The sequence below is a fragment of the Falco cherrug genome, chromosome 8 (assembly GCF_023634085.1).
Source record: "Falco cherrug isolate bFalChe1 chromosome 8, bFalChe1.pri, whole genome shotgun sequence".
Taxonomy (NCBI): domain Eukaryota; kingdom Metazoa; phylum Chordata; class Aves; order Falconiformes; family Falconidae; genus Falco; species Falco cherrug.
The window spans coordinates 11,019,963-11,043,428 of NC_073704.1; the positions used below are offsets into that span (position 1 = coordinate 11,019,963).

A 23,466-nucleotide genomic window follows, 5' to 3' on the forward strand; every position below is an offset into this window, starting at 1 on the left:
ACCCGTAAGCACACCACCATGGACGCCCCTCAGCCAGGCTGAGTTCGTTACCTGGGTGTATGGGGACCTGTTTGGACTGCAGGTCGCAGCACAGCCATTTGACTCCCGATTTGCAAAATACCCCAGAATGAAACATATGCAAGGAAACTAAGATCTCCCTGCCTGCTGTTGTTAACTACATCTATTTGACTTCACCTTCCAGAAGGCAGCCTCCTCCCACCTCAACATAACTAATAGCAATGGCATAAAGGTATACTGTATAACCTATTCAGTATACTGAATAACCTAAATATGTTGAGCCTAGATACTTTTGAGGGAAGCTGAATTCAAGACCATTTGGCCTCTTGGTCTCTGCAAGAGCTAAAAGTCCAGTCTAAAAATCAGAGCAAGCCATTAGTCATGAAGCAACGAAGCCTCTGAAAGCGGGATATGTTTTGCACTCAGCATCCTCTACAGGTGAAGCACGGCACCTTCCTCAGAGAAACCCAAGTGGGCTGACTTACGTGCTCCTGACAAGAATCAGCCCTGAGTGCAGCAGAACAGCTTGCAGAAACCACTCTGCAGTTTGAAAGCCAGGGGCCTCTGCCCAGGCAGGGACCTCCAGCCCATCACCCCCTCACAGCAATGACATTTAAACATGAAGTGACGGTGGAGAGGGGCAACCTGATACCTGTCCTTCTGAGCCTGTATTTCCCCCTCTGAGGATATACTGACAGCTTCTGCCAGTTTGAGGCAGATGACCTCATGTTTGTGATTCAAATGAGAGCACCACTACTGGTGTTCACAGCCTGCTTTATGCCTCGTTCCTTGTGCCTCTTGTTTCTGCAGTGAGGGGCTCCCCTCCCCTCCAGCCTGGAATACTCAGGGAAGACCACTCACAGTCTGCACATCAGGTCTAGGTCAGCATTTCAGCCTCCCCTTCCTACAAGGCTTCATCTCCCCTGTTTCAAAATGGACCATTGAAAAGTAGGTAGGTGACAAATTCCAGAGTGGTGAGGGAGCAATACGTCGTTCCCAGCATTAACATTATACTTCTTCTTTTGCAGTTTAATTATAAATCAAAATATGCTGAGATGAAGAGAGACCTTTAAACGATTGATCGGTTGTCTTCAAGTTTCTTTGGCAAGAAAATAAACTGTAAATTACTCATTAAAAAGGACAGAATCTTGTTACTTTTAAAAGGTTGGGGGGGCTGAGCTTTTGGGGTTGTGTTATTTTTTTTTCACCTTTTTTTTCTTAAGACCTGCGTACATAGAACATTTGGCTCAGTTTAACAGATATTGACACAGAACCTACATAAATGCTTTCTACAGCTAAAATTACTCTTTGCTGCCTGTTACCCTTCAGCTGCTATCAGGAAAATAGGCTTAAATTTTAAACACTGGGCTCCAATTTTTTCTTCTGCTTTTTTCCCCCCTTTTTTAGATGCTGTTTCAAAATCTGCAGTGATTAGGTATACAGTAGGCACACTACTAACTGCCCTAACTAAGTTTCATACTGAACTTTTACATTTTATCTAGGTAGCAAGCAAAGACTTTTCTGCTAATTTGAGGTAACTTAGAGCAACAGTTTCAATCCATAGACGTGTGTACATATGTGTATATTTAAGGACTAAGCAGTAATCTGTGTTAGCAGAAGTCATGTTCCTTTCTGGCCATTTTTCACACACTTCCTTCACATCCTCTGCTGGCAGAGACAGCCCAACATATTTTTCACACCCCAGTTGTCTGACAGGAAAATTCATCTATTCTATTTTGGTTTTTTATTGGCTTTATGCAATAATGTAGGGCATAAGGTTATTACAAGCACAATGGGGAAATGGCAGGAGGCAATCAGTTGTCTTTATGGGGCCCAAGAATGTTCTAGTTGCAGTGGAAACATCTGAATATTTTTGAAGAACATACACAGGTCTCAAAGTTTGCAAGTGTTTCTGACTTCAGCACCTCCTGCAGTTGGTAACCATTCTGTGACAAAGAACAAACACTTTTTGCTTTTCTGCCTAGCAACCTTTTCATGCTGAAATGCACATCCTCCTTACAAAAGGAGGTGCAGGGCTCTTTCTAAGAAAAAAACATCAGGAACTTCTCCACATAAAGGCTGTTTGCAGAAGCCATTGCACTGGAGGACATTCCCATGATGACACTGTTTAAACTTTTTGACACATACAGCAACATTGAGGGTTGCTGACAGCAAAAGATGAAACTAAAGTCCAAGCTCCAGTCTAGCATGGAATCATGGGACCTGCAGAATATGTGTCTGAGAGGCAGTCCCTAAGAAGAGAGAGCTCTGACAAGATACAGGAAGAAAAAACATTGCTACAGAAATGTAGTGTTGGTTCTTCCTTTTTGAGCTACTTACTGCTGGCTGATAGGAGATGCATGGTAGGGAACAATACTGGCCACACACTGTCATCAAACAGGGAAAGAAGTAATGGCAGCTATGCCTCAAGGCAGCCAGGAAAGCATGCAGCAGGGTGAAGACTGTTGTCCTTTAATCCCTTGCCAGACTGTACTCAAGTACATTCCCATCGTGACTCCAATGAGGAGAGGAATGTGACAGTGCCAGACCTGGTAGAGGTCTCATTGCCTGACACTGTTACACCAATAACTAGCCCCACAACAACCTAACAACATCATGTTTCCTACACTGTTGGATGATGTGACAGCTCTACCTGGAATGAAATACATGCACCTATGGGGAAAGATTAGCAGGTCCAGCTTTGCAGTATGGAAACTCTCTCACTGTTTTGAGGGGGTGGAGGGGAACTAGTTGCAAAAAGGCAAGAGGCAATGTACAGATGGAGTTCATATGTCAGGACTGGAAAGTAGCATCCCCAGGGCTCCCATCTGGGAGGGAGCAAGGAGCAGGCTCTGAGTTCTAGCTGGGACACTTCTCTGAACCAGTTGTCTATAGGCTTTGCTCCCCACAGGAAGGTGGCTTCTAACTCTGATCCCAGACCTCTGCTTTCAGCAATCCCGGGGGTTGGCTCCCAGCAAAATTCTGCAGCTCCCAGTAGAAACCATCAGGAGCCAGAGGGAAAAAAAACCCAACAATAGGCCAGCCCCAGAGAATTCAGTAAAGACCTCTCCATGGTGTTTATTCCTCATTGTCTTACTGCACTTCAAGCTGCATCACAGAGACACACATTTAAGCCAAAAAGACACATGAATGAAACCAAAGCAACAGTTACTGAGTTCCTCTGTGTCAGTCCTTTCTCAGCTTTGATTCTTAGGACTCACCTGGATTCCAATCAAAATTCCTTCCTTAGGAAACCTAAACCCTGTGGCAAGCATAGCCTTCTGGAAGGCAGAGTATACATCCTCCCCGAAGCATGCGACCTGGGAAAAGGCACAGAGAAGGAAGCATGAGGAGAAAAACCAAAAACAACCCCTAATCATTGTTTTAAAAAGAAACAGGAATTAAATTTTTAATTAGGCTCTTTTGACTTTTTTGCGCAGAATCAGAGTGCTTTTGCATGGAGCCTGCAGGCAGGGGTAGAAAAAAATCAGAAAATCATTGCAGACAAATCTCATCATTTTAATGAAGCAATAACAAAGGAATAAGCAACGCTTTAGTTTCAAACAGCACACCAAGGAGTAACAACAATTGATTCTGCTGAGTTATGGGAATGCTGTATACAGCCTCTGCTCCAATGTTTGTGAGTGCACTGCGAATTGTTTAACATTATATAATGCTTAAATATTAGTGAGTATTCTGTATGCAGGCATGTTTCTCTGCATGTATGCTGCCAACTAGGGTAAGACAGCACTTGCGCCGTCATGTATTTCTGGCATTTCCTCTGAAGATAAACCATGGACTATAAAGTTGTTTTTCCATTAAAAGTCCATAGATGTACAAAATTCAAGTATGCACTTAGGAAAAGAACAAAAAAATCATGACAATTCATAATAATTTATTTTATGTAAACAAAGACTTGATAAAGAAATCAATAAAAATCATTCAGCAGTTCTCCATCATTCAGAACTGCCTGTGGAGCTCAGATGTTCACAGACTGTCATGCGGTAATGATCTTCTGAAAGAACTAAACTATGTTCCTTACCAAAATTTGGAATTCTGATGATGAAAGGAGGAACACACGAGCTTTTGTGAAAGTTTTTTTTAAAAAACAAAACCAAACAAAAAACCACAACAAACCCCTCACCTTTTCGCTTTTTTTTCTGGCTAACTCCACACTTGTTGAAAAACAGTGAGAAGCAGAAACTGTCACAGATTTTTCTCTTTGAAATAACAAATCTGCACACATACACAGATGGGATAAAGGGGCTGATTGAGAATTGCTCTCCCATTTTCCTGCTATGGTCCCTCCCATCACAGAGGGAGCCCTCATATTCATGGTCCCACCGTTACCATGGTGCCAATATTTCCTATGTAAGAAGAACAAATGATGATTTGCCAGATCTTCTGAAGTAAAAAAAAGAACAAACAACAACAACAAAAAAATCCCACAAGGGAAGGGATAAAAAAAAAAATCATGACAACTAATAACTCAGCTTTTCTCTAAACACTCATCCTTGAGTGTTCAGTCTGTTCTTCAGCGTAAGTGGCTGAGGGATTACGTATGTCCTGGGCTTTCTAGGGTGGCAGCCAGCTCCCTGCCAGGCACGCTCGGACCGGGGGTTTCCAGCCTGCAGGAGAGGTTTATCATTGTGGCGTGGTCAGAATAGCCACAGAACTCAAAGGGATCCCCCAGCACTGTGTCTTCTACTGTTGTGGGAACCACAGCTTCCACAAAATACATCTCTGCCAGATAGATGCAACAAATTCAAGCCCAAATCAAGCCATGTGTGTGAAAAATGTCTTTGAGGAATAATTGAGCATTTTACCCAAAGCAAGTTATTATCCTTACTTCACTCATAAGAAAGACTTTCATAACTGTCACATTTTATGGCATTTGTGAATATGGATCTTTCCAACTCATAAAAGTTAATAATCCCTCCTTTATGACCAAGGTAATCTCTAACTCCATATAAAGAGCAGAAAAATAATTCTTGCCCTTAGTTACATTTTTATTCCTTTTTTTCATTGGGGGGTGTTTGTGGGGGGTGGGTGTCTGTGTAATCAATTTTGTTCTGAAAATAAGGAAGTCACTTGGCTTTTTTCTGCCCATTAACTACACTGAAAGGAAATCTTCTGCAATATTGATTTCCCTCACATTATGAAGAGCAAAATAAAGTAATTCTGGAGAGATGTAGGAGACCTAAGGCTGTTCTTACCTTGTATCTGGGTATAGTGCTTTTTCATACTAAAATATAAGGCTTTCTTAATGAAAAAAGCTCATGTAGACATACCCAAGCTCATATCAAATGGAGCAGCCCAGGCTCTGCCACCTGCCTAGCTATGGTAGAACAGAGTTAGGCCAGTCTAATTACCTTCAGTATTTAATCACTTCCCAAGTGGGCTTTCTAGCCCAGAATAAGTTTATTGCTACCACAACTTTCCTAGAAGCAACAGAGCAAGCAAGTTTAAAGATGGTTTAGGTATATCTACAGAAGCTGTTGACAGCTCAGCAATAACTCTTAAACAAAACTCTTTGTTCTAGATGAATTAATATCCCTTCAAATGATGTTGACAGAAACCTGTACACCTTGAGGAGTGAGGGCTCCCGTCAGTGCTGAGCCTACAAAGGAAGACAAACAGCTTTCTGCCTTTAGAGTGTGCCATGCATACACCACAGACATTTTGGAAGCACTTCACAGTAGAAAGAGTAGGTGAAGTAGTTCAGCTTCCCCCTCATCATACTGACAGTCCATACTACAGCCATCGCATTTTATTCACCCTTTCTTTCCTTTCACACCTTGGGACATGCCTCAATGTTACCTGGCAACAAGAAAAATATCACCACACATATTTGTTGCTTTCAAGAAACCAGCATGTTCCAAGACCAAACGCTCATGACCTGGAGACTCAATATTGCTATTCTGGTATGTGTCAAGGGGGGGGGTTGAAAGCTGTAAGCACTTGTCTGTCTAGAAGCAGGTGATTCATAAAACAGACTGACACATCAAGAACCTCCCAGAACCCAACAGCTCTCAGATAAACTCATTTCAGGCTGTCACACCAACCAGGTCCAACTCAGGGAGCTGACATGCAGGTAAAGAGGGACATCCAGTGGCTGAATAAACTGGGATTTCCAGGACAGTGTGTTTTTACAGCTAAAAAAGATGTTATAAATCTTCTGAAGAAGCTACAGATGCCATCACGATACAGGCAGTAACAAGATCAGTTTCAAAGATTCATGATGTTTAAAGTCAACTTGGTTTCAACAACAACAACAACAACAACAAAGAAAAAAGGCAAATCTAGAAGATACCTCCCCAGTAGAGGCCATTTCACATCGGAGAACAGGGTCAGCATCTCTCAGCCGGGACCAAGAAAACATTGGGGCCTGGTGAAAGAAAGAGGTAGGAGATAGTAAGAGAATGAAAATCTAATGCATAGTTTAAAAAACCAAACAAACCACAACAACCACAAAACCAAAACAAAAACAAAACAAAAGCCATCCAGCTACACTTGGAAGTGACAGAAAGAGACAGACATGAATGAATCAAAAAAAAGCACTGGTCAAGGCTGATAAACAAAGGACTACTTGGCAAGTGAGCTCCCCCAGCATCCTGATGATGGACTGGAACAAATAAACTTGTATCTCACCAGTAAATCATCCTTCTAACTCTTGCAGTTCTGCTCATATTCTGATGGCAGATTTCTAATCTGTGGTAGTCCACTATGACTATCATCTTTAGGACACATTTTAAAACAGAAAAGCTGTGAAGCATCTAATTCATGACACAAGGAGATACACTATCTGAGGGCCCTCTGTTTTTCTTAGAAAACTGTTCTCCAACAGAAATTTTTCACTCACAGGAATCAAACAATTCCACAAGAACACACTATGATTTTTGTATTTTCCCTCTCCCTCCCCAAAATACAGACCTGTATATTTTTTTTTAATCTTTTGATTGAAAATATTAAAATCCCTGATCATTATCATTATCTGAGGGCTTAGGTCACTACAGTCTGTGAGTTCTCTTGTCTAATTTGACCTTAAAAAAAAAAGAGAGAGAGAAAGAAACACTCTGTTAAAGAGCCAATGACTACATGTGGCTAACAGAGTAAATTTTCTACTAAGGAATAATTTTCTATAGGGCTTCTCTACACCTTGAACTACTAATGGCATTTGCATAAAGACACCATCATTGCTGATTAACCAAGAATCTAGCTTTACATTCAAAGACATAATTCTGTTCTTGGAAGTCTCTGAAGGTAACACTGCAGACAAGTCAGCTGCTGTTTCATGACACCTAACAATTATCAACTAAAATGTGACAGCAGAAATTCATTGCGAAAGGTTTCTTAAAAAAATATCATGTGTCTTCCAGACTTTTAGATCGGTTTTGCTTCTTCTACACATAAAGAAAAAAAATTTACAGTGGCCAACTCTACAGTCTCAAGCTGAAATATGGTAGTAAAGGTGGATTATTTTTTATGCATATATTGTCTTGAAAGGTAACAAGCAACAAAGCTTTCCTCCAGCTCCCTAACTTTTGTCTGCTGTGAGCATGAAAATGCATCAGCAGAAGCAGGCTGTGGTACTGCAAATAAATCCTATTTAAAACTTATTCAGTCATGCTTTATCCAGGATTTAATCTTGGCCAGGCCATGATACTTGCATCACACTGCAAGCAAACATGGCAAGAGAATATTCCAGTCACTAAGGCTAAAACAGTGGAACTTCAAATCCACAAAGGAGCAGCTATGTTGAGAAAGAAGAAAAGAGTTTCGTATTCTCTTTTTAGAGCATTTAAGAACTGCTGGAGAAACACAATCCCATTTCGACGCAAATGTTCCTATCATAAAAATGTGAGAGGACAGAAAATATGATGCATGAATAACAAGAACCAGATTTAACTGGAATATTTTTCAGTCTAGCCTTTCTAAAGATATTAGCAGATTTTTATATTTGACAAATCCACACAGAACACAACGAGTATAAAAGGCTTTGTAGCCAAGTTTTCAAGAATGTAGTTGGGTTTTCCGCTCTGTAGCCAGCATTCCTGGGAAAGAGAGAAAACTTGGTGGTTTAGCTAACAACAGAGTAGAAGACCCAGGTCTAAATAACTGAAATTAATAAAAATAAATAACACCCAGAAAAATATTCTTAGATTAGAATTTCAGATAATGCCTACCTGTAGCATCAAAACAAAATATGACGCTACTTCTAGACTGGCTGGCTTGACAATAAGCTGAGCTCGCTTGGGCCGCAGATTTGGCTTTTTATTTGTATTTTAATAGGTCTGAACATTTTATTAGTAGAAACATGTTAGGTGTTTTCTGTTTCCTCAGTTTTCACTTGATATGGAAGCTATTAAAGCTTGAACGTTCCTGTATAAACAATTCTCATTATGCATTGTATTTTCTGCACTGCTGTTCTGGAGTTTTATGATTAGGAACTTAAATTATTTTTTTTTATTCCACTAAGCATTCAGAAATACCTACAGTACACTTTGCTATCTTGGGTGGTACATAAGCTTAGTAACTATGAAAAGTAAAATCTTGGCCCCGCTGAAATCAAAGGATCCAAGACTTTCACTCCCATTTTAACTGGTGGTGCATATAAAGGGGATTCCATGCATTCACAGCCCATGTCCTAAATCCTGAAAGTGAAATCTAGGGGGCACTCAGAACACAAAATTTGTACATGTCCACACATATACTAGATGTACCTCAGTGTTCAATTCTGCAAATGCATATTTATTATGCTGCCCATAAACATGATTCAGAGTAGGTTAGACGAAATAAAAGAAGATTGATTTTATTAACAATCACTAGATAATTTTCCTTTGATTTTTCTCTGTAATTCCCAAGATACATTATCTTGACAGAAACTACAAAAGGTCAATTTGACCTTTGGCCAATGAGTAAATTATTCTCTCTGTACATTAAAGTACTAATTGCCTATTAATGTGTTAGGTGCTGGCTCTGTTGGGGGGGATTTTGGTGTTCTTTTGGAAACCATACCTTAATCCCAACATATCTGGATGGAATAATGGGATGTTCCAGTGTGGGGAGGCATGACTCATTAACCTCTTTTCCAATCATCACTTTTGTGGCCACATCGATGAAGTCCACACCCAGAGTCTTTGATACAAAAGGGAAGGAGCGTGAAGCTCGCAAGTTGCACTCTATCACCTGATGGGATTAAAAAGAAGTACCAGGGTCAGGGACTGTGCAGTGAAGAAACAGATTCATTCACATTTCTGGAAATCACTCCTTATTCCTCTTGGAAGAGATGCTCTTCAGATCACCAAATACAAGGCACAGAAATTGTGTTCAATATTACAAACAGCAAGGAGGGAGGGTAGTGGCCAGCTTGAGTTACAAGGAGCCTGATGTCCTGCAAATGAGTTTCATCTCTACCGTCTGAAAATTAGAACTGGGTGTTATCCAGAGTTCACTTTGGAAAACGTCTTGTACCATACCCTAAGTTAATGTGCAAGAGGCATGGAAACTTACACACAGGCATTAGGTACAACCTTTAGAAGCCCACCTTGTTCTTTTCCCATGGTAATGGCACTTCATGAATGACTGGGCTACCCTTACCAACTTTCCTCATCCACATGCAGAAGTCATTCAGTGACCCAAGCAAGAAAAAAGTGCTGCATCCTTCTGAGAAGTGCACCGTGGAGTTCATTAGCAACAGAGGAATTGCTGTAAGTAAGAATGAGGGGGGAGTGAATGAGGGTGAAAATAGGTAAATTAAGACAGAATGGAAAAGGGGAATTTAGCCAGAAAAAAAGGCAAGCACAGCTGAGGGAAAGCAAGAAAGGAAAAACTCCATTCTGACCCTCTGTGGAGATGCTAAATAACGATGTGTGAAATATAAGAAAAGTGAAGAATGGTAAGTACATTTTCCTCAACTAATAGCCCAAACAGGATCTTTCACCAATAATGTATCTCTTCTATACCACACCGGGCTTTTCTTTCCATTCACTGCTTCCTCAGTCATACTCTGCTCACATTGCTCTGACCTTCTTCCATTAGCCACAGAAAGCCAGCCGCTACCCGTAAAGGGTCAGACATCTGCTGTACTTCTGTTACCCTTAGCTACTAAGACCACGCTATTTAGATAGCCACCTTAATGGCTTATATTAAAGGCTTAAACACTTAAATTGTCTTGCTTTCTTTCCAGTGCCTTGGAAGGCTTATTTTAATGATCAAAATAGCTAAAGATGAGAGAGGACATCTAACATCTAGAAGCAATGACATTCAGTTCATAGGATGAGGCACGGGTCCCAGTGCCGTCCATCATATTCAAAACAACATTTTGGGAAGGACAGCAGCCCACAGTGAAAGATAGCTAGTGCTGGCAGATAACGCAGCCAGACTCGCTTCACCCTCGGTGTGAAGGCAGGGAAGGATGCTCTCTCCCACACAGACAGGGAGAGCTGTGTGACTAGGGGTGGCACAGGTGAGCCTCACATCGTCAGACAATGCAGGTTAGAAACCCACAGCTGTTATTGCTACGGAGTTGCTATGGCAGGGAGTGCAGGAAACATGCACCTAACTATCCATAGCAGAGCCTGGTTTCCTTCAACAGTCACAAGAGCTCTTACCAGCACATTGTTGCCTTGCACCAAGAACTGAATGTTGAATGGACCAGAGATGGCAAAGGCATTTGCAATCTTTTTTGTAGCAGCTTTTACCTATAAAAATAAATAAAGTAAAAATGTGCGTATGTATAACAAATAAATAAATCCCACAAAACAGTGTCATGGTAATAAATCACCTCACATGTGGATTCCTTGAAATGTATCTCTCTGCCCTAGCATATTTTTTCTCTATACCTTCATTTTGGTATAATAGCATTATCTTTCAGAAGCAAACATGTTTAATTTGCCTGGTAACCTAGAGCTCAAAGAGCCATTTGAAGGCAGAAGTAAAAATCAGCTTCATCTGTGTGTGTGTGAGAAAGGAGGAGAAAGAGAGAGAATAAAAGCCTGCCCTGTCTGTAGCAATTCCTACACTGCATACTGGAGCCTTTATACCTTTCTTGGTTAAATAATAAATAATGATGTTTTGCCCTTTGAGATTAACTACTTCGCTTTACAAGTGTCCAAAAAGTATTTCACCGACATGCCTGTCCCATCACAAATCAGTGGGATGCATCTCACCAGATATACTCTGGAACAAATGGATAAAACACTATGGTCTGATTTTCTAGGTTTGTCAAGAAATCACATGCCATTTCAGTAAAACCATTTGAATGGCTCTGCTTCAGGAGATGACTATTTCATAAACAAGGCTTTCGACATTCTTGTAAACAGAGTTGTAGCACAGACCACTGCATTACAGCTCTTGCTAGCTTCCAAGCAGACCCTTAAAAGGATGACATCGTGAGGGATGGCACATTTTACTGAGAAAATGCATTTTAACAACTAACTCTATTACCAGTTTTATTCTCAAAAGTGGGAAAAGTCAAGGTTAGGTGAGGTTAATTCATCCTGATATCCTTTCTGGAAAAGCAGGCAGCTAGAAAGTCATACACCTGATCTGATCATTTAAGGATTGTGGAAGAAAAGAAAGCAGAAAGTGAACCATGGCATATATGTATGGATTAGGCAATCTTCTACTGCTATGGAAGCTGGTTCTAAACCAATGAAACAAAAAAAGTCCAATGGGCCTGAAAGTGTACACATCTACTACTTAAATCAATGGGATACAGTTCAGATGATCCTATGTACAGGACAGCCAATCACAGAGTGCACACTGACATCCTACACTTGCACATATCACACTGGCCTTTAAAAAAAAAACATTGGTGATTTGGTTTCTCCATTGGTGACTGAGTTCTTCTAAGCAGAGGGGGAAAGCAGATTCAAACTCTTCCTTTCTTTTCTCTTTTCTTTGCTAGTGCAACACCTACCTTCTCCAAGGCTCCCTGGCTAATAGTCTGTGTGGGTAACATGAGGGTGGCATCTCCAGAGTGAACGCCTGCATCTTCCACATGCTCTGAAATAGCATGTGAAATAACCTGCACACAGTAACACCAGAGCAGTTAGTCACCTCACCCTCTCTCATGAACTGTTCCCCCATTTCCAGCCCAGCACAGTCTCCTGAGCAGAGCTGTATCCAAACAAGGATACAGATGGGGGATGGGGGGGGGGGGGGGGGGGGGGGGGGGGGGGGAAGTGAATTTCCCAAGGTTTTGGGGAGAATAGGACTGAGGCAGACACAAGGCATACAAACAAGAGGATCATGTTAGTGTCTTTCATACCATGGTTAAGCAAACTGCACACATGATAAAGCCTACCACAGTCTGGTCATCCTAAGGCTTTCTTCCTCTAACACACGTTCTGACAGAAGGTCAGAAGGTAAAAGCTAATTAGGCTTTAAACCAGCTCTTTAAGTTCTGTTTGCCATGAACACAAAAAAGTTGTCATTCCCCAATAGAAACAAGTACGAACTAACACAATTTTTATGCTTTCCCACACACACACAATCTTTTGTGGTGTTTTACTCATGAGGAAAAACAAGCAGAGGAAATTCAGGCCTAAGGTATCAAGTTGAATGAATTGCATCAGGGTGCACTACCTCAGTACCAAAAAAATTGATCTTGTCTGCTGGTTAAAAATGAAGACTGAAACCAGAATATGTCTGTTAAATGAAAAGTTTGTGATTTTTTTTTTTTTGTGAGAAGTCTTTGATTAGTAATGAATTGCAAGGTGAAGGTGTAACAACTTTGGTAATACCATAACACATGCTGATACAATTCTAATGAAAGTAATTTGTGAAGCCAGTAATCTGTAAATCCAGCAAAAATTATATTCTAAAGGATTCATTAACATGGTTAAGCAATGCTTAAAAAAATAAATATTTAGATGTATACAATAAGGCACGCTGAGCTTTTCAAGCATGATGTTTTTGAACCCAACATGAATTCATGTTTTCTTCTTTACTGTTCTCTGCACAAATCCATGGCTGTATAGCAAGTCGTTCAAACCACACATTTTTGCAAATCTCCAATCCTGAAAAACAAGTTTAATACAAAAAAAAAAAAAAAAAAAAAGGCAAAGTTCTTACATTTCCTGCCTTGGCTACAGCATCCATTTCCACCTCACGGGCACCTTCAATAAATTTAGTGAGTACCACAGGATGATCCTGTCATCAAGATAAGATAAAAGAAGAAAGTTTTTATTTGAGAGTATTTGGGGACCATCCAAGTGCTCTGCTATTCATCACTGAAAAACCTTTGGAAGCAGAATCTCACAAGACCAATCTATTAATATTCTTATTTGCACAGATAAGTGACCTTTACAAAGACATAATGGGGTGAAACTTGGCATGATTTCCCCGAAGTCTCTGATACGTAAATTTGAGCCCTCCATGTCACCATGACAGGGAAATCTGTGGCAAAGCCACAAAGAGCTTTTAAGTGAGATCGCAGCAAAAAGATGACAGTGGGACATGTGCATGGATCCAGTGACCTCTGATCCTGTCTCCCAAAAACAGTCCGTACCTCCAAGATCTTCAATTCCTCCTCCCTCTGAGCCTCCCAGCCATCTCACTGGACATACTGCTTCACAAAGTAATTGATTCTTGGCATACTTAATGACTTTGTATAGTGGCCGTTTGCTGTTTTAGAGTCATATATTTTAGGCAACTGATCATTCCTTTCTCATTTCTCTGCTTGGTTTCCTAAGTGTCCCAAGAAGAGGTTGCCACCAATTATAGCTGGCCAGGAATGACCTGTCCTTGACTCTCAATTAGTTCCCTGGTATACATTGTTTTCCTTTCTCCTCTCCTGCCTATCTCTGGGATGCCAGCACACACTTCCTTCTCCTTTAGTGCTTTCTCCTTCCAGCTGCCTGCTCCAACAGACAGTTAAAAATCTAATCCACATTCTTTCTGGCCAGCTTTATGTCTCAACATTTTACTTGTCCCATCCACTATTAACTGCCTGTTATTTATTAGAGAATAAAATGGAATAAATGACAGTCAGTGCATGCTCACAAGGCTCCTCTTGAAAAAATATAAAGCAACTCCGAAAGTTACAAGACACAATTCCTTACATTTATCAGTGCAAGGGTAAATTCACAGGCAAGGACAATGCCACAGCCTACACTGTTTCATAAATTTAGTGGCTTGTGTCCTATAACTTTGTCTTGCTGCAGTTTTTCACCAGAAGATTTTATACGTGCACAGAACCTTGTTTACTCTAATCTGTCTCAACTCGCACGAGAAGTTTTGAACATTGTTGACAACATAAATGCCATAATGACACAACATCGTAACAGCAAACTAGTTGAACAACAGAACAACACTGGTCAGGCACTTTATCTGGAGCCATTCTTTTGGATGAAGCAGAACTAGGTAAGGCTTTGTAACCAGAAAACTAAAGCTTGTGTCCCACAAAGATGCTCACATTCATTGTATGCTCTGAACTAATACTGCTAGCTTCTGAGGAACCACTCACAGGCTACAAAGCCTTGGCAAGACTGAAAAAAAACCCTCCCTAACTTAAAAGCAGAATACAGTACTTTTGTTCAGGTTTGATTTTTGCTAGCTTAGCTTCATCTATGCTATAGGTTTTGTCAATATAAAATACCGGATGGAAGAAAGAAGTCTTCCTTCCTTCAGTAGTCTGACCACACTAGCAAAACATTAGCATGTAAATTAGTCTAAGTCTCTGCAGGATCAGGGCCAGAGCACCCTGATCTGGTGCACTAAGAGAGGAAAAGACTCATGGTACACAACTGGTCACGTTTGCAGCAAAAGTAAGTGCCTTGTTTGTGTACAGAATTGGACATCATAAGGATCCTACAGAAAACCCACTTTTTCCCCTAGGAATACATCATGTGTTGCCAAGACTCTACAACTTCAACTCCCAGCAGGACCTCCTGTACCAGAAACAAGACCTCTCAGCAACAAAGAGCAACACTGCCCAATTCGAGTCAATCAAGCTGTGACAAGTTAAGCTGACCAAGGATCACTTTCCTGGGCTTCAGCCTCCTGTAGGGTACCCACTGCCATCACAAAGTCATCCAAAGTCATCCACCAGCATGAGAAAGTAACCTGTCCCACTGAATGTGGCTTAAAGATGCTGCCTGGTCTGCTTCTCTGAGTGTGTGGGGAAACACTAAGCAGAGTACTTAAAATAAAATACAGAGAGAAGCTAAGTGTTTTGGGAGGCCTAGCACTGCTGAGTCTGGTTTCTACCACAGGTTGCCTCTGTAGTCTTTTGAGAATTAGTTACATAATTCTTTCTGATGGAACTAACAGTGGTACTCTCCTGCTTTCAAAAATGCCTTTGAAGTTGTTCAAAGATGATAATAAGTGGTCTGATTGCTTCCACACTAACCTATCCTTCACAATATTATTACTTTGTAAGACATCTCCCTTCCATTCCACCTTTTCTTCCTAAAATGCTAAACTTCCATCATTTGCCTCATATACCTGAAAACCACATGGTTTTGGTCTCGTTCAAGCTTTAACCACCTAAGAAATCCAAGTAAGCAGTAACGTGTCTGGCTTCCACAGCCAGTTGTGTTTTCAGAGAGCTCCTCTTTGACTTACTTATTTTTACCTCCAAGATCCCTGTGACTGTAGTGTTTATGGTGCTATAGTACTGTTCTGAATAGCGACCATTCAAAAAAAAAAATAAACCAAATCCACCAAAAAAACAGGGGAAAAAAACCTCAGAAGAAAACAGACCAGAAGGTGAGTCCAAATTCAGAGACTGTTGAAAGGTTAGACTGTGAATTCTTTATGTTCTTTATTCAGCCTCGATCATTTAATTTTTTCTTCCTTCCATATTTTCATCTCTTCAGACATCCCTTGTACAATAACACTGACGGTAACAATAGAAGAAATTCAGGCGCTGAGTTGTTTTCTGTGTTCTGAAACATTCATATATTTGGGAAATTGCCCTACATTTCAACATACTAGACCAAATCCCTTTCTCTTTGCTAGAAAAAAAGACACTTAAAAACACCACCAAACTTAACTTTTGAAAAAAATTTAGAACAGAAATCAGAGCTTTAATCTTCTGCATTACATACTCTGCAGATCAATAATCTCACTGGATTAACAGTAAGCAGGCAGCAGTCCTGCTTTTGTGACAGAGGAAAATAGAACTCGATACATGGTTTGGAGAGTTACATGTCATAGAAAAACCATGCAATTTTTCCTGCATTTAAATGAGTAAATTAATTAAATAAATACATAAATGTAATTGCTAAGAGAGAAGATACCATGACAAAATTTTGAGTTCAAAGAAGCTGGGCAAAACAGGTCAGAAATGAGTGAAAGATGCTATCAGTTCTATGTTGGTCCAAACTCTAATTTCACTGGGTCCTCCCCAAACAAGGAAGGGAGAGAGTGAGCAAAACACAATGCAGAAACAAAGAGATGGAAAACACAGTAGCAGTGAAACAAATACAGCAAAAACAAGAAGAAAAAGCAGTAGCAGCACGAAGACTGGTACCTGAGAGACTCTGGTGGCTTCTGCTAAGAACTTCTTCATTTCCTCTTCACTGAAGACTACATTCATTGCAGCCCCACTGTGAGAATGGCAAAGAAAAGAAGACAGGTCAGCTTCCCTCTTGACTTCAAGGGAGACAGCACTGTTAGACACCACACCACAGACTAGCCAAGCAAGCTCCTGACTCCAGCCACTTGTTCGACTCTTGACTGAAAGAAAGGCAGATGGTACCTAATGCTTCCATTACACTTCCCAGGGAAGACGGGTGACCTCCAGAACCGTAACAAAGAATCAAATAAAGACCTGCGGTTATGTAGCGTTAGCACTGCTGCCAAATCCCCTTTCTGACCCAAGTCTTTAAAGCTCCCCCTAAGCCGGAGGAGATGGCTCGTCAGCCAGATGGCCCCACTGAGGACCCAGACCTTCACCATAAGGGCAGGTTAGCTGCCAGCCTAGGACAGAACAGATGCTTTGCTCACTTTAGCCCAATTGCTCATCAGTGACAGATGAAGCCAGGAATGCACAGGCCACTGGTGATGGTTGTGACAATGTAAATGCAGATGAAAATGAGCTGCTCCCTGGTCACTTCACTACGTTCCTACCCTAAAGTCTTAGCCTATAAGGGAGAGGCACAGCAGATACAGATATTCTATCTGAAAACTACTTTGAAACTGAGCTGTCAGTAATACCAGAGAGAGGGATCTGGGAGAACGGAGGTTGAGAGTGATTCAGGTCCCTTTTAAGGACAAGCATCTTTTAAAAAGGATGGTACATTGATCACTTCTACTACTGATGCTCAGTGTGCCCTTTGCTTCAATGGGCAAGCTCACAGAGGCAGTGGGGAAAAGTGGAGAAAGGATCCATCCCACAAAATCAGTCACTTTAGCCTCAGATAAATAGACACAAGTACCTAGGTAATTATGCTTATCCAACTACCTCTTCAGCTGATGTAAATCAATAGAGTTCAATTAAATCCATGGACCTATGTCAGTAGCACCACTGAGGATGTGAGCTGGTGCATCCAGTATGTAATTGGTGGGGAAACGCATTTAGTTTTCTAAGGCAACTGGCCGTATTTGTTCAAAGGACAAAGAAGTCTAGCTGCGGACTTGCTGCTGTTCTGCAAATAGAGGCCAGAGAGCATGCTGTGCTAGGGCTTTTTGCTTTCTGTTTCCTCAAGTTTTACATCCTCCAGTTTCATCTTTCTCCCTGAAGTCCCCCTAACCTGCACAAATACCCTTTAGCAAATACTTACACGGAAAGGGCCTATACTAAATTTAATATGGATGGAAACAACAGGCTAAAAGAAGTGTTCCCTAAAAATCTGGGGAATTACATCAGGAGCAGTTTCTAGCTTATCCTCCTGATCCAAGTGCTGTTTTTTAACTTTGCTTCTCAACCCCACTGCAAGCTTCAGAAACTGGATAGAAAAGTCATTCAGCAGTCTCTTCTAAAGGATATTTCCTTGAGGGCTGAACATACTTTTCTTCTTTTCAAATAAAATGTTTTGGGTTTTTTTCTCCCCTGAAAAGATATATTGTGCCTCATCATTTTGATATGTGTCTCTCTCTCATACGAAAAGCATCCTGTCTCTGATTTATTTTCACCAGCAAGCTGTCTCTCTCTGCCTAGTCATCCGGCTATGAAGAAACTCCTCGCAGAGTGATCATTCAGAACGTGTGAGTTTGCTGTGTGTACTCACTGGTGTAACTTCTTCAAAAATTCTAGCTGTTGGAAACGTGTGGCCCTGTACAATGTCTATTTGAAGAGAAGCAGCTGCCACAGTGCAGGAACATAAACCATGCCTGTAAGCAGAGAAGCTTAGCAAATAAGAAGCTGAATTCAAAAGATGCACTGTCATTTTCTGAAAACAGATGCCAACCCCAATAAATGGCTTCAGCATGTTTCCTTCTGTTTTTCCTGGTGGCAAACAATTTTCTGGCTTAATTGCACAGGTAGTAGTCTCACAAACCTTAAAGAATATCCCAGATGGTTTGTAGTTTTGGCCTTGAGATATGAAAAAGGTAATGCAGCTAAACAGAATTCTTATGATTATGTTCCACCTTTGATCTGTGCCTGATGGACATAAGCGATCCATTGGCTTCCTTTATTGGTTTGAGCAGTTGTCCCACCTGTTAAGATGGGCAGCTTTATGCCACATGCACCTAGCACAGCGTTTTCCACACGTCCCATGAAATTACTCTCCCTTGTCTCCAAGAGGTTTTTGCAGTTCATACCCACGACTCGAGCTCTGATGGCTGAGCCTTACCTCAGAACATAGGAAGGCCTCAGCAAACATGGGTAACTCACAGAGCCTGCAAATTCAACTGCATCTCTCTAAAGAAAGGGAGGAAAAACATGCTGTGAACAGGGAAATATTTTAAAGTCATACCAAAATTTCAGCTTTAACAGCATTTGCACTTCACTAGCCATTAGGACTATGGAGAGAAGTTGGGGACTACAGCCTGGGCTGAATGCAATACATGACTCCTTGGTTCCAGAGTTGCCATCTTCAGACCTTCCCTGTCCATAGAGCTTCACCAGGAAAGAAAGAGCAGTGGCAACATGTCACCTGCTAGAATAGTTTCCAAGGCCAGAAGGATAAACTAGGGTAGCCTGACAGTGATGCTAACTTCTGCTGGGCATATACCCCATGTTATGTAAAGGTGATTTAAAGCTACTTCCCTTCCATTTTCGATCCCACTCCTAGTGATCCTATAGCATCACTTTACAGGGATCAGAGTGTTCCTCAACATCAGCAGTAAAAAGCTGTCAAATCTTTTTGGAACCTTGAAATGTGTCACTAAGTTGGTCCCTCTGAGCAGATGCTCCCAATAACCAGTATCTACTTCATCATTTCCCAGATGCATATCCCAGCTTACCAGTGTACTGACTGCCTTCCAGGGAGCCTGAGCCACATGCAACTTATCCAGAACAGCTGAGAATATGGAGCGATCTTCTGCCTGGTTAATCTGCAGAGCATTTGTGCCAAGGATATTTACTCCACTCTGGTGCAGTGGCACTGCCAAGTTGTTGGGAATCTGCCCACCGACAGAAATAATGCAACCACTGCATCCCTGTTGGCAGACAGAAAGGAGCACAGTCATGTCCAGTTAGCTTAACGTTAAGGGCTGTTAAAACTAGGAATCCAGTATTTAGATTATATAATTTTTCAGGTTGCTACGAGCAAAGATAGATCATAATTGTGCTGATCTAGAGGCATCCAGACTGTGCACTGTGATTATGTGTAGCCTCCCAAGCAATGATATCCTTATTGATGCCACTCAAAACCCACCAGTAACCTGAGGCTAAATTCCCCAGGAAACCAAAGAAATTTGCAGCATTCACATGCCTTTTGACATCAAGCCAAGATTTCATAAATTCTGCTAGAACCACAGACTGTTGCTTTGTTTGCATGTCATGTTTAGGTGCTTCTGCTTTCCCAGTGAGGATAAGCACTGAGCTGACACAGGCTCCCTTGCTTTGCAGAGGAAGGGCACTGTGCTATGAAAATGCGATGCCTCGCAGTGAAATTCAAAACTCTACTCGGCATGGTCAGGTCTCCCTCCCCTGTTCTCCTACACGTGTGAACACAGGACCACCACTTCAACTGAGCCCACTCCTGTCCTCTGCTGCAGCCTTTGGTAGCATGAACAAACAAGATGTTTCAATCCCCCTTTTCCCCAGTAAGGGAAAAGAAGACCCCTTTCTCAGTCTAGCTCTTCTGAGAAAACACCCTTTCCCATGCTCATGGTCAGAGACTTCCAGAGTAGCAGACATTCATGCAAATTCTTTTTTACTAGAGTTGCAAGGCAGTAACCTCCAGCAGAAAGGCAATGGGAAACAACTGGATTTTTTTTTCCTGCCAGCACTGCTATTTGCTAAGCAAATAACCTTTCCTAGCCTCAGAAGCCTATCTTCGAGGAGTGCCCACTGCTGACCCCTTGTTGGCCTCTACAAAGCAAAGCAGAGTCTTTGTTCAACAGAGCCAAATCTATCAGACAGCCTGTGATAGTCAATTACTCTGGATACACTTAGCCCTTTATTTTAATTCATCCTCATTATTCCTGACTAGCTCCTCATTTCTGGTAGTGCACAAAATAGTAACAAGTATTTCAGCCAAACTGTTATACATGCTCATTTCTTCACAGGCTATTTGCAAGCACTTCAATTCCAGACATGGATGAGGCAGGACAGGTGGCACAGCATCCCCCAGCCACAATGGCAAATTTCATGTCTTTCACTGGGCAACAACAACATTTTAAGTGAGGAAATAATAAATGGCAAATAACAAGAGACAGGTGAGCTTGCTTGCAAATACACATCCTTCTTCAGGTGCAAATATGGGCATTTTTTTTACATAAGAATGCCTAATGCTTTCAAGTACAATGTAGTCTGGTTTGAAAATTTTCAATAGTAAAAAAAGGCCTTAGAGGATCCACAACAATTATGAGGATATGAGTTACTTTTAGATTATGTAATAATTGAGGGTAATTAAATTAAGGGTACTTTACTTCCAAATTAAAGCTCGTGAAACTTTGCCCAAAGGAGAATCAGGCCCACAGTACAGCTGCAGTGAAGAGCTCTTTTGAAACAAATATGGTTTACACACTTTTACCCATCCCTAACAAACGAGAAACATAAATAAAGAGATCCACAGTTTGGATCTAACTTTTAGACTATCAATGTTCTTTTAATTAACAAGTGTGTTTTTCCTGAAGAAAGTTAGCCCCACTGGCCTTCTGGAAGAGGGACTTCTTAATGAGGGATTTAAAGGGATTTAGAGTGGACAATTTGCAAGCTGAGGGCAGGATGGGCTAGAAGTGACCGAGAAAAAACAGATGATAAATGCTACTGCAAACCCTGCTCAACAATAATATGGTTAATTTCCTACCATAATAAAAATCCACTAAAACGTATGACATTTAAGCAGCATTTATTATCCCAAGGTCTTCAAGATTATTATTTGCTGAACATGCTAATATACAGTTCAGGAGATAATTTTTTTTCCCTTTTCACCAGGCTCTTTAGGAAGAATAGGCAGGGAAGACACGGAGGGGGTGTCACTGTCTATGTCAGTGACCAGCTGGAGTGCAGGGAGCTCTGCCTGGGGAAGAAGGAGGAGCCGACCAAGAGCTTATGGGTCAGGATTAAAGGGAAGACAGGGACAGATGACATTACAGTGGGGGTCTGCTGCAGGCTGCCAAATCAGGAAGACCAAGTGGATGAGGCCCTTTATAGACAGGCAGAAGCAACCTTACATTCAGAAGCCCTGGTCCTCATGGGGGACTTCAACCATCCTGATATCTGTTGGAAGGAAAACACAGCAGGGCACAAGCAATCCAGGAGGTTCCTGGAATGTGTTGAAAATAACTTCCTTCTCCAAGTGATAGGGGAAGCCGATGAGGAGAGGGGCTATGCTGGGCATTGTTTGCGCCAACAAGGAGGAGCTGGTGGTGAATGTGAAGCTCAAGGGCAGCCATGGCTGCAGTGACCATGAAAGTGTGGAGTTCAAGACCCTTAGATCAGTGAGGAGCATGCAGTAGCAAGAACACTACCCTGGACTTCAGGAGAGCTGACTTTGGCATCTTCAAGGATCTGCTTGATAGGGTACCATAGAATAAAACCCCAGAGGGAAGAGGCACCCAAGAAAGCTGGTTAATATTCAAGGATCGCCTCCTCCAAGCTCAGAAGCAATGTGTCCCAACACAGAGGAAGCAATGCATCCCAACAAAGAGGAAGTTGAGCAAAAACGCCAGGAGGCTCCTTGGATGAACAAGGGGCTCCTGGACAAACCCAAACACAAAAAGGAAGCCTACAGAGGGCAGAAGCAAGGACAGGCAGCCCAGGAGGAATACAGAAATTGCCTGAGCAGCCAGGAACTACGTTAGGAAAACAAAAGCCCTGATAGAGTTAAAGCTGGCCAAGGATGCGAAGGGCAACAAGAAAACCTACAGGTATCTCAGTGCTAAAAGGCAAGCTAGAAAAAAACATGGGCACTTTCCAGAAGGAAACGGGAGACCTGACTACCTGGAACATGGAAGAGGCTGAGGTACTCAATGGCTTTTTTGCCTCAGTCTTCACCAAGTGCTCCAGCCGTACAGCCCAAGTCGCAGGAGGCAAAGGCAGGGACTGGGAGAATGAAGAACCACCTGCTGTAGGAGAAGATCAGGTCTGAGACCATCTAAGGAACCCGAAGGTGCATAAGTCAATGGGACCTGATGAGATGCATCCACAGGTCCTGAGAGAACTGGTGGATGAAGTGGCTAAGGCACCGTCCATCATATTTGAGAAGCTGTGGTAATCCAGTGAAGCTCCTGCTGACTAGAAAAGGCAAAATTTAACCCCCATTTTTAAAAAGGGAATAAGGAAGATGCAGACAACTACAGGCTGGCCAGTCTCACCTCTGTGCCTGGGAAGATCATCAAGCAGATCCTCCTGGAAGCTATGCTAAGGCACATGAAAATAAAGGGTATGATTGGTGACAGCCAGCCTGGTTTCACTAAGGGCAAATTGTGCCTGACTGATTTGGTGGCCCTCTACGATGAGGTTACAGTGTTGATGGATGAGGAAAGAACAACTGATGTCATCTATCTGGACTCGTGCAAAGCATCTGACATTGTCCCACATGACAACCTTGTTTCTAAACTGGAGAGACATGGATTTGATGGACAGACTACTCGGTGGGTAAGGAACTGCCTGGATGTTTGCAGTCAAAGAGTTGCATTCAATGGCTCAGTGTCCAGGTGGAGACCAGTTATGAGTGCCATTCCTCAGGGATCATTACTGGGACCAGTGCTGTTAAATATCTTTGTCAGTGACATGGACACTAGAATTGGGTGCACCCTCAGCAAGTTTGCTGGTGACACCAAGCTGTGTGGTGCAGTTGACATGCTGGAGGGAAGGGATGTCATCCAGAGGGACCTTGACAGGCTTGAAAGGTGGGCCCATGTGAACCTCATGAAGTT

The 23,466-nt window shown here is 41.8% G+C and overlaps 1 protein-coding gene across 1 annotated transcript in view; it reads right to left on the reverse strand.

Annotated features, from left to right (window-relative positions):
- Positions 1-23,466, reverse strand: part of CPS1 (carbamoyl-phosphate synthase 1) — a 99,984-nt gene that overhangs the window by 8,227 nt on the left and 68,291 nt on the right. Inside the window, exons 26-34 of the mRNA XM_005441511.3 lie at positions 19,381-19,575; positions 18,768-18,835; positions 16,502-16,577; positions 13,099-13,176; positions 11,942-12,049; positions 10,632-10,721; positions 9,037-9,207; positions 6,332-6,406; positions 3,240-3,338 (exon numbers count right to left, since the gene is read on the reverse strand). Of these exons, the coding sequence (XP_005441568.2) occupies positions 3,240-3,338; positions 6,332-6,406; positions 9,037-9,207; positions 10,632-10,721; positions 11,942-12,049; positions 13,099-13,176; positions 16,502-16,577; positions 18,768-18,835; positions 19,381-19,575 (960 nt within the window). The remainder of the gene's footprint in view (positions 1-3,239; positions 3,339-6,331; positions 6,407-9,036; positions 9,208-10,631; positions 10,722-11,941; positions 12,050-13,098; positions 13,177-16,501; positions 16,578-18,767; positions 18,836-19,380; positions 19,576-23,466) is intronic.